This window comes from Phytophthora infestans, genomic scaffold (genome assembly GCF_000142945.1).
Source record: "Phytophthora infestans T30-4 supercont1.2 genomic scaffold, whole genome shotgun sequence".
In the NCBI taxonomy this organism is placed as follows: Eukaryota; Oomycota; class Peronosporomycetes; order Peronosporales; family Peronosporaceae; genus Phytophthora; species Phytophthora infestans.
Genome location: NW_003303757.1, coordinates 707,707 through 722,281, shown reverse-complemented (window position 1 = coordinate 722,281; position 14,575 = coordinate 707,707). Strand labels below are relative to the sequence as shown.

The window sequence follows — 14,575 nt, the reverse complement described above, 5'->3', positions numbered from 1 at the left end:
TAAGGAACCCACGACATTATTAAAGCGCACACCCCACATTCATGCAACTAATTGGCGGAAAAGGATATCCCCAGGCCGGAAAGCCACCAGCTCCATACGCGTAGTCGGGCGTGCAGGTGAGACGCGCCTGTTCTCCGATCTTCATCCCCAGCACGCCTTCGTCCCAACCCTTGATGACTTGGCCAAGTCCCACCTTAAAAGTAAAGGGCGTCTGGCCCGGATCCTTGGTGCTCCAGAACTTCTGCTGAAGGTCACGGTCCTTGCCGAAACCCGTGCAGTGCACCGTCACCGACGCGCCCTTCGTGGGCGTCGGCCCGTTGCCCTCTGTCAGAACTTCCTTGGTCACGCCCATTCCAGCTAATTTGTTTGTTTTTGGATATACATGTACAAGTACTGTACATTTGAACTACTTTCTTGCTTATTTGGTGTTTTAGACATAATTAGATTTACAATCACACGATAAGTAGCAATGCTGGGTTGTTCGGTAATTTATCAAGTTTATATTCCCGCGAATTTGAAACCAAACAATTAGACTAAAAATGTGCAAACTTTTGTGGTCGACTAAGTACGAAATCTGAGAAACCCACAACGGTGCTGCTTTCTCCACTTCTTGAGCTATGAATCCCAATTCACGTGATATGGCGAAGAAAAGCGAGCGCCCAGTACGGGGGCGGCGAAACAAGTGGATGTGGCGCACGCCCAGGCGGTCACTAACACAGGTATGACGCTTATAAACTAGGCCGTGATGGATATAAACTGATTTGATGTGTGTAGGACGTCGCTCCACCTTGCGCTCGCGTGATTACGTTAGTCTGGCGTCCCCATCACGCAGGACGCCACGAAGAACGCCACAGAGACTGTCATGCCGGACGAGGATGCCCCCGCCACACAGGACGCCACGGCGGAGGCTACCACGCATGACGAAGAGGTGGAAACACCCAGAACGCTATTGTTGAGGTGGCAGCCGACTCGCCGGCCGCTACCGCTGAGTGCAACATGGATGGCAACATGGAGAGCAACATGAAGAGCAACATTGTGGGCAGCACTGAGGGCAACACTGAGGAAGACATGGATGGCAACATGGAGAGCAGCATCGAGGATAACACCACTGCAGCCACCCTAGCGGACTCCAACGATACGGAAAGCAATGCATCAGAATCAGGTACGAGTCATCAACAATGTTATTTACATTTTCTAATTAGAGTTGTCGACTGCAGATGACCCATATCCCAAGCCTCCAGCCAAGCGGGTACGAGAATCCATGGAAGGGTCGGCTAGTCGGCCACATCATCTCTGGCGTCGCCAAACGAACAACGCGGATAACCGCAAGAAGATTGTGAAAACGCTAACCCCAGTCATCAACGACAAGCCAGGGCTCTTCAACACGTGGAGGAGTATCAGAAAGTGATCAAAGATGACGAAGCCGAGCACTTACTTTGTTGTTGAGCTCGGAGCTCTGAGACAAAGAGAAGCACAACAGGTGAGGTGCACGATACTGATATTGACGTTTATGTTGCTGTCTCACTATGTCGTTTACGTGTTGTTTGCTGCTATGTTGCTTAGGCTTCCTGGTGCTAGGAAGATACCTAAATTTTTGACCCACAGCTTCAAACGAGTTTGGTGTACGCATGCTGCAGCTCAGCCCCCCCCCCTTCGAGAGCATGGGTGCCGCTTTATAGGATGTGAAGCGAGCTTTGTTGTGTTTTTCGTCTACTCAGTTGAGGCCGGTAAACCCTCGTGGGAAGTGTATATTGGTGAGGACACAGAGGTTCGTAAAATGCTGTTTTTACGCATATTTGTAGTTCTAACTGTTTACTGCTCTAGATAACGATGCACGACCACCCCACTACATAGGTGATCTACGATTCGTATCGTAGTGCGAAGTCACTTTTGTCGCGCAAAAGCTCACCAAGAACTCGGTATACTCATCAAGGTGAAGCCCAGTGCTGCTGCTGTGAACCGCTATCTGGCGGACAAGCTAGGTGGGTGCTTTTCGAAAGGGAGGGTGACCGCAGTCGACCTTAAGAGTTGCTGTATATTCAACGTTTGAATCAAGTTTAATAATATTTCATCTACGTGCAGATATTACAATTACACCTCAGCAAACACCTAATATGCTACGGGCGTTGTTGGGATCATCAGCGTTGGAACAAACCAAGTCTCTTTTGGGTATTTTCGTCACGGAGAGAAGGAAATGATGTACTCCTGGTGCAAGACCAAATATGTATAGCATGTGTCATTGCATTGCAAACCTCCATTCAGAAGGAGTGTTTTCGTCAGTGGGGCGACACACTGGCGATGGACTTGACACACGGGACTAATAACCTCGGATATAATTTGGGTGAGTTGCATCGTACTTAATTTTCAGATCATGCACACACTAACTTCTATGATTTTGTAGGAAGTCTTGTGGTCACGTTGGCAACAGGATGGGGCATACCTGTATTTGACTTTCTTGCGCTAGACCAGAAAGCACCAACAATGGACCGTATCGTTGAATTCTTCAAAATGAAGAACCGGTCCTGGAATTTGATCCAGACCGGAGCGCTGTTTCATGCACTTGCTGCCGCACGAACCATATCCGCGAATGCATTCGTACTGCGCCTACATGAACGCAATCCAGTCCGGTCAATGTGTGACTGCGCCCTAGCACACTTCACGAGGCACTTACCGTTCGATTAAAATCAGCCATCAAAGCAGCCAGCCACATCTCGAGGTTCCACCGAGCATTTGCAAACTAAAATGTCATCCTAGAGCATGTCATATCTACTGTAGATCTAGCGAACGTTGATCAGGAAGCTAAACCTCCACGACGACGCGTTAGATAGAAATAAAGGGTGATGATCGCAACCGACCTAAATGCGCGGTTGATCACTGACTTGTCTATTCAACCTACGCACACGACAATCAGCTTCTGAAAACGTCACGAACAGCGCAGCGATCAGCTCCACTACTTGCAACAACATCATATCAACGAAGCTGTAGCGGCTATCTTGACGTTAAAGTTATGAGCCTGGTCCCACCGCCACAACAACCATCCCAACACAGCCATGTTCCAATTTGCACAGCACTTCTTATGGAACGGTTAGTCATTCCCATCTCAACGCAAGCGGCCGCGTCGAAATATACGGCTTATTCTTCTATTCGTCAGACTAGAGCAAGCGGAGTCAACCGCGCCGCTTATCGAATCCGATGAAGCGACAGGTCGCCAAGAGCGCTACCGACACCCACCACGCTTCGAACCCGGCCACATCAACGCCACCGACCAACGTGGACGGTCAAATGTACCAATCCCCTCTCTAAAAGCTGGAAAAAAGCATGAGCCAACACCCAAAGAAAATCTTTACTACAATCGGCGGTACGTACACGTTTCAGCAGCCCCAGTGAGCGCGCATGAACGCATGTCGTACTGTACACACATAGATTTGTGACTTCATTAACTCTAATGACGTAAGCAACCCGGACGTGCGCTCGAACGTTCGGATCCACGTGCGCTTGACGAGCAGGTGGGTTTTGGACGGTTCATCAAACGAAATGAAAGAGAGACGATGCCGGGCCTTTAGGAGATGCGTGGCTTCGTCACGACCGAGATGTAGTGCAGTTTGGTGTGAAGCTGCACGCAGTTGCGGTAGGCCCTCATGTGTGAATGTGATCACGGATCCTTCGTCTGAAAGGCGTGAATCGGCTATATTGATCTCGTACAATGAGGTCGTGATAACACACTGCTTTGTCTGCATCGCGTCCTGGTTCGGGACGTCCTGGTATTTCTGTGACGAGAGTGAGGGTGTTAGCATGGGCCCCATCCAGAATGAGAGCAAGGAGTCGTATCTGCTGCTGTTGCTCGATCGGGTCCGGCGCTCGCTCCCCGCCAAAGTAAAGGCGGAGGATGGCAAAGTCGGTGACATCATCGCAAAAGGCTATACCAACAGAATCGAGTCAAATACGTTTCCCCGTTTTTTTTAAATTCACACTAGATACGAACTGTTGAGCCCGAACCGGTAAGCAATAATGACAATAGGCGCTCTAAATTTATGTTTATGTGAGAATTAATATGATTAGCATTTTTTTAATTAGGGTGCTTTTATTCGGGTGGATTCCTTAGTATTATTGCTTGAAATTTATTTACCGGTAGCTCGATGCACAAATTAATAGCATTGATAATTTCCAGTATCAATGCTATTAATTTGTGCATCGAGCTATTTTAATAAAATAACCTGATATGCCCTGTGGATATTATCCACAAGGCACTGATTACACTTTGGCACTCATTGCATCCACCAACTATTTCGCCATAAAATGGACGAAATCTGAAAAACACATGTGAGCTTAGGGCTAGAAGGTACCGGTATGACTGTCGGTATGAATCTGTACGAGTTGGTTTTTCCTACAATTGGTCCCCAGACCAACTATAAACCAATTTAAGTATATTACATAGGTGACGCATACATGTTATTTTTTTTGTCAACAATGTCAAATATTTTTTATTCGAACATAGGAAATGTGTAGGGATCCCCAACGTTATAGTGCAGACTGATACACGCAAAAGGAGAAGTAGGATTAGAAGAAGAAGGGTGGGGGCGGGCGCTTTAATATAGATTAAGCCGTTTTTTACTAGAAAGTAAGCATTAAAAAGTAAAAAGAATCCATTTTTCTTTGTAGTTACTTAGAAGTATTCTTGACTTGCATCCCGAAGAGTACATAGCAGAAGATCTTGTAGCGAATTCTCTCCAGTTCTTTCTCTGACAATGGTTCCGTATCAGTAGATACAATCTTGTCTGGTGACAATATGTATGTTGACACGCAGTAGTCGAACCAGTGAGCCACATATACGCCACAACTGAATCCGTCTTGTTGAAGCCACGCGCGAAATTCTCGAATCTCAAATTTGTAGGCTGGGTCGACCAGCTCCAAAAATACGTTTACCACCTTCCTTTTCACCTCATCTTCGTGTTTCTTCCTGTGAAAGGGGTCGTAGATCCAGATCACGCGTCTCTTAATATCAATTATAACTCCACACCAATGTCCGTAGTCGATATTAATGTAGATTGGACACAACATTGCTAAACCATCGTGACATTTGCTGAAAAGCTGGCTCTTTGTGTCTAAGAGTCGATTGCGCTGGTCATCATCCTCGAAATACGAAAACGTCGGGTTGATTACGTGAATATTTGGAGGGGGATTCCACGATGCCTCTGCTGCAATTCGTTGCGTTGCGCTCATCAGACACTGATCACTGAGCCATCCGTCGTTGCCAAATCTAGCAAGCTCGGCAAATTCCACGGACACTCCACTAGAATTAATTGACCCACGTAGATCTAACTCTAAAACAGTCTCCACAATCGCATTTCTCTCTTCCTCCTCATCAGGATTTTCACACTTCACACTCTTAATCCATGATACCAGCGCCTCTGCTCCACGAACAACGGATGCCATGGAATGCCATTGCTGCATAATTGCAATATCGTTTGCCCGAAATGTCCCCACCTTCAAAATCACCACGGCAACATCGTCATGGGAGACATCCCTCCTATTATTTGCTTTCTCGCGGAGTATCACGTTTTCAATTGCAGTGATACACTTGTTAGCTAGCGCAACTACAATTAACGGTCCATATATGAGACGGCGTCAAACGAACTGATCCTTACAAACCATTTAGAGTTATCGAGAAAAACGGCTTTAAAGATTGGCCAGTTAAATTCGAACTTAAGTGATATTTTGCAAACAGGGCCTTTTCCCACACAGACCCATTTTTCTCGAGGTGTATCGAAGGCGATCTTGTACTCAACTGAGCAATGGATACGCGTCCGGCCCCCTCCTCCACTCCGACACCCACCAGCAGTCATGCAAGCCCCAGTGCGTCGTCCGAGCAGGGCGTCGCAGTTTTCGGTGAAAGACGGCTGCTTGGGTCGCTAAGACCGGATCCAGAAGGCAACAGTGAAATGGATTCCGACGACAGTGTGTGGGAGCCTGTCTCGGATGAGTCGAGCGCAGCGTCAAGTGCTGAAGAGGCTCAAGATGGACTTTCGGACGTGGAGTCACTGGATGAGTTCGCTGAGGACAGAGGCATCAATTTGTTTGGCGAGGACTTTCACGACACAGTGGTCGACTTAATCCAGCACGACAAGTGCGACGATCATTGCCTCCAGGGGAAGGCTGCTGAACTTGAAGATTTCCTGCGCTCGACATTAATCATGACTGCCCGGGAGATGAAGCAGAGCGTCCTAACTTCGTTGGCGATGCTCATGAAGACAGACACCGCAGTGCGGCGTCGGGGTACTGGGGAAAGGCAAGTTTTCACGTTCTACCTGCCACTGATAGGGCGTGTTTGCAGAGATGCATGGTGTGCTGTCTACAGCGTTTCTACGGCAACTATCACTCGCTACCGCCGTCAAATTCAACGTGGCGCCTTCTCCGTCAAGGTACACAAGGGTCTACTGAACAAGAACGCTACAAAGATCGACATTCGCTGGTTGGTGAGCTGGTTTCGGTCGTTTGCTTCGACCCTAGGCGATGTTGTTCCCGTGAGAGTCCGCACACAGAAAACGATAGCCGGTGACGTACGCAAGCAGTACACGGACGAAAACTACACGCTGCTGCCTGCATACTTTACTTGGGATCAGCTCTACTCTGAGATGAATGCCTATGTGCTTGAAAACGACCTGGACGTGCGTAAACCCCGCCCTTCGACGTTTCGAAAGCTCCTACAGCAGTATTGTCCGACGATTCGGATCAGGTCTCCTCGTAGCAACGTGTGTGACTTGTGTGCTATCCTGCACACTCGCATGCGGTCGTGTATCACGACGGAGCTTACTGAGGAGCTAGGCGTCCATACTGAAGCCGCGAAGGAGATGAGGTACGGATACAAGAATCATTTTTGTTTAGATAGGATGCAAAGATCATTTTGTTTAACTGTGAAGTTTTTGTATAGGCTGGAGTACAAGAAAGACCTGGCATCCGTGTCAAGGGATCTTGCAGTGATCGTCATGGATTTCAGACCCTTCCTAGTGTTACCAGCACGCCGTCTCAGTGGTATTTCTTGTCTCTGGTGACCGTTCACGTCTTTGGAATTTACTACGCTAACAAGGGTATTCAGTACAACTACGTCTACGAAGAATCGGTTGCCGGCAAAGGAACGGACGAGGTCAACAGCATGCTGTACCACTTCATCAAGCGGATCGTGCAGGCGAACGGCCACCGAAAACTCACTATCTACGCTGACAATTGTGGGGGGCAAAACAAGAATTACTTCGTTATTAAGATGCTGCTGGCTTTAGCTCAAACTGGAGAACTTGATGTCGTTTCGCTCAAGTTTTTCGTCAAAGGTCACACCAAGAACGCTGTTGACCGTGGCTTCGGCCTTATGAGAAAGAAGTTTGCTAAGGAGGACGTGTGGACGGCTGACCAGCTACTCGAGATTATCAACGACTCCTCGTCTAGCTCAGCTATTGTCCATATCCCGAAAGAGAACACGATGATGAAAGTGTTCCGAACGCCGGTCACAGAGGCCTATAAGGATCTTAAGGGGGTGCAGCGCTACCAGATTTTCTCAATGAGCGAGGAGAAGCCGGGGGTTGTCAGCTGCCGTGTTGGACCTGCAGACGAGCCTATGGACCAAGACCTTCGCCGGTCGTTTGACGGCATACAGACAGACGCCGCAAAAGTGCAAACTCTGCTAGCTGCGTACTTAGAGCCTCTACAACCACCGCCTCGAATTTCGAGAAAAAGCAGCAAATGTACAACAAGGTAAGACCGTACGTCCCTTCCGAGTTTGCGTCGGATCCCCTGTACGCAGCTCCTACGGATGAGGAAGAGCGCCTCGCGAAGGAGGCTAAGCAGGCACGTCGAAACGCAAGTGCCAAAAAAAAAAGAGAGACGCTGCAGTTTCTGATGAGGCGAAGGTTGCCCCGGTTGAAAGTGAAGAAGGGAATGAAGGCCGTGCAAACGTGTTGAAAGCTACACCAGCGCAGCCCAAGACTGGAACCCGAAGCCGAAAGCGCGCAAAGAAAGATAATTAGGTCAATTCGTGAGTGGAATGTTAGCAATACATCAGAATGATCCTTCCATCCTATACCCAAATACCCCAAAAAATAAAAATGATGTACCCCAAAATTCAAAATATACCATTCAAAATTGAGATCTCCAACTTCAAACACATATTTATAAAGAAATTAATGCAAACTAGATACTGGGACCAGGTGCAATCGATTCAGTAAGAAAAATTGTTTTCAGGGGTCTACGAACATTTTTTCCGAAATTTTTTTTTTCAAGGAGACATGTTTTTCTGAGGATCGTCGCTCAGTGAGTTTTGTACTTTTTGTAGATCTGAATGCACCAATCAAAAGAGGAGATCATCCTCTTTCCAATGGTGTGCCTAAATCGCGATTCGTACTTAGGTTTGTAAGCACCTTTTCGTTTGACGCCGTCTCATATATGTTAGTTTCAATTTACACAATAGTTGGTATCGTGTCGTTGGTAATTGGTGCAGAATTGGTAATTGGCACCCGACTCCCAACTATAGCCCACTTGTAACGGGGTTACATGGTGTGGAACACACAGGGGTACGAAGTACCCGGAGAGTTAACAAACTCTCAGTACATAAGTTGGAGAGTTAACAAGGTCTCTCAGTACGTTGGCCGAAAGCCACACGTTATGTATTTGATTAGGTTTAGCTATGCTAGATAGTTAAACAGATACATTTACCCCTAGGCGGCTTGGCCGCAATAATAGTAAATAAAACACTTCTGGTTTTGAAGCATAAAAGTTAAGGTGTTAACTTTGAGCCCTGGTCTTGGGCTGTAAGTGTCCTTTGGATAAGGAACTTAGTATTAGTGACTCTTTGAGTCGAACGTCTTCCTCTGACGCTAAAGCTACGGCAGCCCCGCTGCACTTGGTAGCACTTGTAGTCAATCCCGCTCCTGAGTCGGTTGACTATATCCTCTGCGAGGATGGAACACCCCGTGTTCGCGAATTTGCCCCCGGCGCAGCAGGACGCGCTTACTAAGCTTATGTCCTTGCTTGGCCCGGAGGGCGTGGCTCATCTTGCATCGCAAGGTCCAGCGGCGGTCACTGCCAGGCTGGAATCGTTCTCCCGCTACGAGAACGCGCTCTTGGAGCATGTCCAAGAGAAGATGAGCGCCGCAACGGCGGCGGCGTCGATGACGCGTGAAGAGTCTATGAGACTGAAACCGCTCATGGTGAGCGTAAAAACCTTCGAGGGGAAGGATGGAGAGAATCTCCTTCTCTGGACCCGTGAGGTCGAGATGGCCATGGGATCGGCGCTGCTCCAGTCTAAGCATCAGCGCGTGGCGCTGGCTATCTCCAGGCTTGGAGGTCGCGCTCGCGAATGGTCACTAACGTGCGGCACGTCTGTTGACGCTGCATTTCCCACTTGGTATCAGCTGAAGCAACAGCTTTCGCGCGTGTTCGCGCCGCCTAATCAGGCGTACCGTGTCCGCTCAAAGTTCTTTGCTACCCGCCAGGGTAAGAAGGATTTATTGGACTATGTCCAAGAGTTGAGAACTCTTATCGCCGGAATGGCGGCGGACCCTCTTCCGGAACTGGTCAGCGTGACCGTGTTCATGGAGGGACTTCGTGTGAGCGCAGCTCGAACCGAAGTGTTCCGTGTACACCCTAACTCTTTTGAAGAGGCGGTGGATGTGGCATTGAATGCCGAGCACAACTTCAGGTCGGCGCGACCTGGTTGGAGCGCTGGTAGCGCGAGCTCTTCGAGCGGTCCAGAGCCGATGGACCTCAGCTATGCTGAAGATGAAGAAGCGGAGCTTCTTGCTGCGGAGCAGCGCGCCGGCATCCGCCGATGCTTTGTGTGCAATAGCACTAAGCACTTGAGGGCCTATTGCCCTCTGCGCAAGAAGCGCGAGGCTCCGGCGAGCCAACCCTCCGGGTCATCGCCGGGAAACGGCAACTCCCAGTAAGCGCGGGGCGGCCTACTGGGGAAGAACTGAGTTCTGTTGTGCCTCGAAGAGGTAGAGGGCAACGAGGCTCAGCCCCGAAGAGAGCTGAGCTCTCTTACGAGAAGAGTGTGTGCAAGCCGGGCTTGCTGGTCGTTCAAGCGAACGTGAAGGGCTTTGCAAAGCCATGGAGAGTCTTGATTGACTCGGGAGCCTCGGGCAACTACGCCCGTCGCTCCACCCTGGAAGGGAGTCAGCTGTATGCTGAGGCACTGGAAGTGCCAACGAGAGATACGATCTCTGTCCGTCTCGCGACGGGGACAATGGTAACTGTGTCGAAGGTCTCTGTCGACCTTGGAGTGAGGTTTGAGAACTTCGATAGCGTGGAACGCTGTCTGGTCTTAGACCTGGATGCGAGGTATGACCTCATCCTTGGCATGGCATGGCTGGAACGTCATGAGCCATGGATCGACTGGAAGTCGAAAACGCTGGGTGCGTCGCACCCTGCTCCTAGTGGAGCTTTGGTGAGTCATGAACCCACCTCTGCTAGGAAGCAGAAGCGCTTTTGGCGCGAGCACGAGGCCGAGGCGGCCGTAGTGCTGGACATTGGTATGTCCGAAATTGTTAGCAACGAGGTTGCTGTTTGCCCTGAGGGCGTACGTGGTGCGGCACGTTATCCGCGGAGCGGTGCAGGTCAGGTCAATGACCAACTGCTGGGTCCTGGTGAGGACGAGCGCGGAGTGGCGCGTAATCCACTGAGTGGTATGAATCTGGTCGATGACCTACCGCTGCGTGACCCGAGGGTCGCGGTCGACTGCGAGTCGAGGCATCATGGGCGTGGCCCAGGAGATGCAGGTGAAGTGACACCTAGTTCACTGTGTGAAGGTCAAGAGCCTCTTGGCTTTCAGCCGAGTGTCTTGCGAGACACTGTATCCTCTTCGAGGAGTGATGGTGCTGCTGCACCCGGTGGTGGTGACGGAGATGTCGCCACACCGCCCTCATCCGGCCGGGCTCGGTCGCGGAGGGAGAGGAGAAGAAGACGCAGGGCGTCTGTGACGTCTTCGACGTCGGACGATGTGTCCAACGTGACGAGCGGTGATGCTCCACGTGATTGCTGTGAACAGCTGTATACACTCGTGAACGGAGTGACGGGGGAGGTAGAAGGCGATATCAGCATTGATACTCTGCCCGCTGCAGATGCTCTGCTAGAGCTGGACGAGATGTCCATTGCCGAGTTCGGCGAAGCCTTAAAGGCAGGCGAGCTAGCCGAGGTGGTCTTGCTGGGACCTGAGGAGGAGTTGAACTCCTCATCCGTCGTCGACGACGCGGTCCTAGAGGACACCAAGAAGGCGCTAAGCGCAAGAAGTGGATCGGCGATCCTCAAAGATCCTTCGGATCCCTTCTACCCGGTGGTGAAGGAGTATGGAGACGTTGTCTCAAAAGACCCACCGACGGGCCTGCCTCCGGATCGAGGCGTGTGTCATGAGATTGACCTGGTTCCTGGAACCAAATACTGCGTAACAAGGCACTGGCCTTTGCCGAGAGAGCAGTGTGACGTCATTGACGCATTCTTCCGTGCGAAGCACGAGGCAGGGATGGTGCGTGAGAGTAAGTCTCCGCACTCGACACCCACGTTCTGTGTCAGAAAGCCGAACGGCAAGTGGCGCATTGTTCATGCTTTTAACAAGCTGAATGCGGCCACTATTCCGGCGCAAACGCCGATTCCTCGCAAGGATATTCTGCAGAACAACATGGTAGGCTGTACGTTGTACAGCGCGCTCGACTTGGTCGATGGCTACTACCAATTGCTCATGAGAGCGAGCGACATTCCGCTGACAGCGGTGAGTACTCCGAGCGGTATGCTCTGGGAGTGGCTGGTGATGCCCCAGGGGCTGTCGAACGCACCAGCAACGTTCAATCGTCTTGTGACGCAGTTGTTTAGGCCCCACCGGGCGTACGCTCAAACGTACTTTGACGATATATTCGTCCATAGTCGTGCCGAGCACGGAAAGTCCGACGTGGATAACCACATTGACCACTTGCGAGCGGTGCTCGAGTGCATGCGCACTAATAAGTTGTATGCCAACTTGGACAAGTGCGTCTTTGGCGCGGAGGAGATACCTTTCCTCGGGTGCTTCATTGGGAAGCGTGGCTTACGGGCAGATCCTGCCAAAGTCAAGGCCATCGTGGACTGGCCGGTTCCCAAGAACCAAAAAGACTTACGCAAGTGGCTAGGCTTAGCCAATTACTTGCACAAGTACAGTGCGAACTACGCGGAGATGGCTCGGCCATTATCAGATCTCCTTAAGAAGGACGCACCATGGTGCTGGAACGTCGAGCACGACGGAGCCTTTGAGGCTGTGAAGGAGAGCCTCCTCCAGGCTCCGATCCTTGCGCTACCGGACCCGGATAGTCCGTTTAGCGTCGTCTGTGACGCCATCGATTTTGCAATCGGTTGTGCTTTACTACAAGCAGACGCCGAAGGGCGTGAGCGCGTGATCGCGTTTGAGTCTCGCCAGCTCAAAGCTGCAGAGAAGAACTATCCAGTTCATGACAAAGAGCTACTTGCAATGAAGTATGCTCTCGTCAAATTCAGAGTACACCTGCTAGGCTCTAAGCCTTTTGTGATCTTTACTGATCATGCGTCGTTACGCACTGCGACACAGTCGCCTCATCTCTCTCAGAGAATGGCAAGATGGCTTTCCTTCTTTGCCGAGTATAACTTCGAGGTGAAGTACAAGCCGGGGCGGCTTAATGTAGTGGCCGATGCACTCTCGCGCAGGCCGGACTACGAGCTAGCTCATGTCACGACAGTGACGTCGTCAGTGCCTGACTTGATACGCGGAGCGTATGCACAAGACGACATGTGCGTAGCGCTGCTACGGGCTCTTGGGAGCGAAGAGTTTAAGGACTCTGACAAGGAATTGTCTGGGCGCTTACGCGCGAGGCTGCATCGATACTCACTCGATGGCGGCCTGCTGTACTACAGCACCGACGCTGAGGATAACCCTCGTGTAGTCGTTCCTCAAGATGAGGATCTAAAGTATCGAATCCTCTATGAGGTTCATGATACGCCCGTGGGCGGGCACTTAGGTCGGGAGAAGACCTATGGCTCGGTGAGCTCGATGTACTGGTGGCCCAAGATGTATAAGTGGGTCGGCACCTATGTACGCACGTGTGAGACGTGTCAACGGACAAAGTCCGCGCCGAGCACGGCAGCGCCGTTGGCGAGTTTGCCTGTCCCCAAGGGATGCTGGCAGTCCATGAGTATGGACTTTGTGTTTGGCCTTCCCAAGGATAAGGCGGGAAACACAGGTATAGTGGTCTTTGTAGACCGATTGAGCAAGATGGCTCATTTAGCGGCAGTGCCGGACACCATTGATGGTGAAGGTACAGCTTTGCTGTTTTTAGACCGAGTCTTTCGCCAACATGGCTTGCCTGAGGCAATTGTCTCGGATCGAGACCCGCGCTTCACCGCGAAGTTCTGGACGTCCCTCTTCAGAGTGCTCGGCACTCGTTTGGACATGTCCACAGCGGACCATCCGCAGACCGATGGTCAAACCGAACGCGTGAATCGCGTTGTGGAGGATACCCTTCGAAGCGTATGCGCTGAGGCGCCAAAACGCTGGAGCCAGATGCTCCCACTCGTTGAGTTCGCATTAAATAATGCAGTGCACGCCTCGACAGGCTACACTCCGTTCTATGTGAACGGCTTGGTTAACCCTCGCGTCCCACTGACGCCGCCACGCAGTGGCTCAGGGCTTGATGGGGAGGGATAGCCGAGCGGCTAGCTGATGTCAGCCCTGTTGCGGTTCGCAAGCAAGTCGATGACTTTGTCTCTTTGAGACTGAGCGTAATGCGTCAAGTACGCGACGCTATGGCTGAAAGCCAAGACACGCAGAAGGAACATGCAGATGCCAAGGGCAGAAGCAATGTTGAGAGGTTTGAGGTCGGTGACCAAGTTTTATTAAACGCTAAAAACCTACCTACTCATGCAGTGTCTGCAGTCTTCAAGACGAAGTTAAGACCTCGGTTCATAGGACCGTTCAAGGTCGTGGCCAGGAAGGGCCTAGCGTATACGCTCAACCTTCCGAAGAAGATGCGCACGCATCCGGTCTTCTATGTCGGCTTGCTTAAGCCATACCAAGACCCTGCTCAGGTGAGCGCGGAGGCGTTGGCACCAACGGTGGCTGAGCCACGGACAGCTGCAGGGCAGCAGGTGGTAGAGCCACGGGAGGCTGAACGACAGCAAGTGATGGATCCACAGATGGCTGATCAACAGCATGTGGCAGAGCCACAGGTCGCGGAGCGAAGTGCTCGAGATGCAGGAGCAAGGCAAGCTGAACGTTCAGCCGAGCAGCTGGACGCTCAAGGTCCGAGACCTGGTTGTGAGTCAACTGTGGTGGCTCTAACCTATCCACAAGGTGGATCATCTCTTCGAGATCGACCGATGGGCGGTGAACGTGAACGTTCGCGTCGTGGACGCCGGCGTCGTATGGACGCAGACGCCGTTCCGGCAAGTGCTGACTCTCCCCGCGAGAGCCCAGCTGAGGCAAGGCCTCCTCCTGCTCTGCTCGATGAGCATGGTGAGCTCCACTTTCACGTGGAACGCCTTGTGGCGTGGCGTAGACGCCAGGGTCGTACCCAGTACTTAGTGAAGTGGAGGG

At 51.2% G+C, this 14,575-nt stretch overlaps 2 protein-coding genes across 2 annotated transcripts; one reads left to right on the top strand and one right to left on the bottom strand.

The window, feature by feature from the left end:
- Positions 1-19: 19 nt before the first annotated feature.
- Positions 20-352, bottom strand: PITG_01310 (peptidyl-prolyl isomerase FKBP12; the record flags this gene model as incomplete). Its single annotated transcript, XM_002907938.1, has 1 exon — positions 20-352. The coding sequence occupies one exon, from the start codon at positions 350-352 to the stop codon at positions 20-22; it is 333 nt and encodes a 110-aa protein (XP_002907984.1).
- Positions 353-7,474: 7,122 nt separating this feature from the next.
- PITG_01309 (uncharacterized protein) lies at positions 7,475-8,015 on the top strand (the record flags this gene model as incomplete). Its single annotated transcript, XM_002907937.1, has 4 exons — positions 7,475-7,495; positions 7,541-7,660; positions 7,744-7,852; positions 7,963-8,015. The coding sequence occupies 4 exons, from the start codon at positions 7,475-7,477 to the stop codon at positions 8,013-8,015; spliced, it is 303 nt and encodes a 100-aa protein (XP_002907983.1).
- Between the last annotated feature and the right edge of the window lie 6,560 nt (positions 8,016-14,575).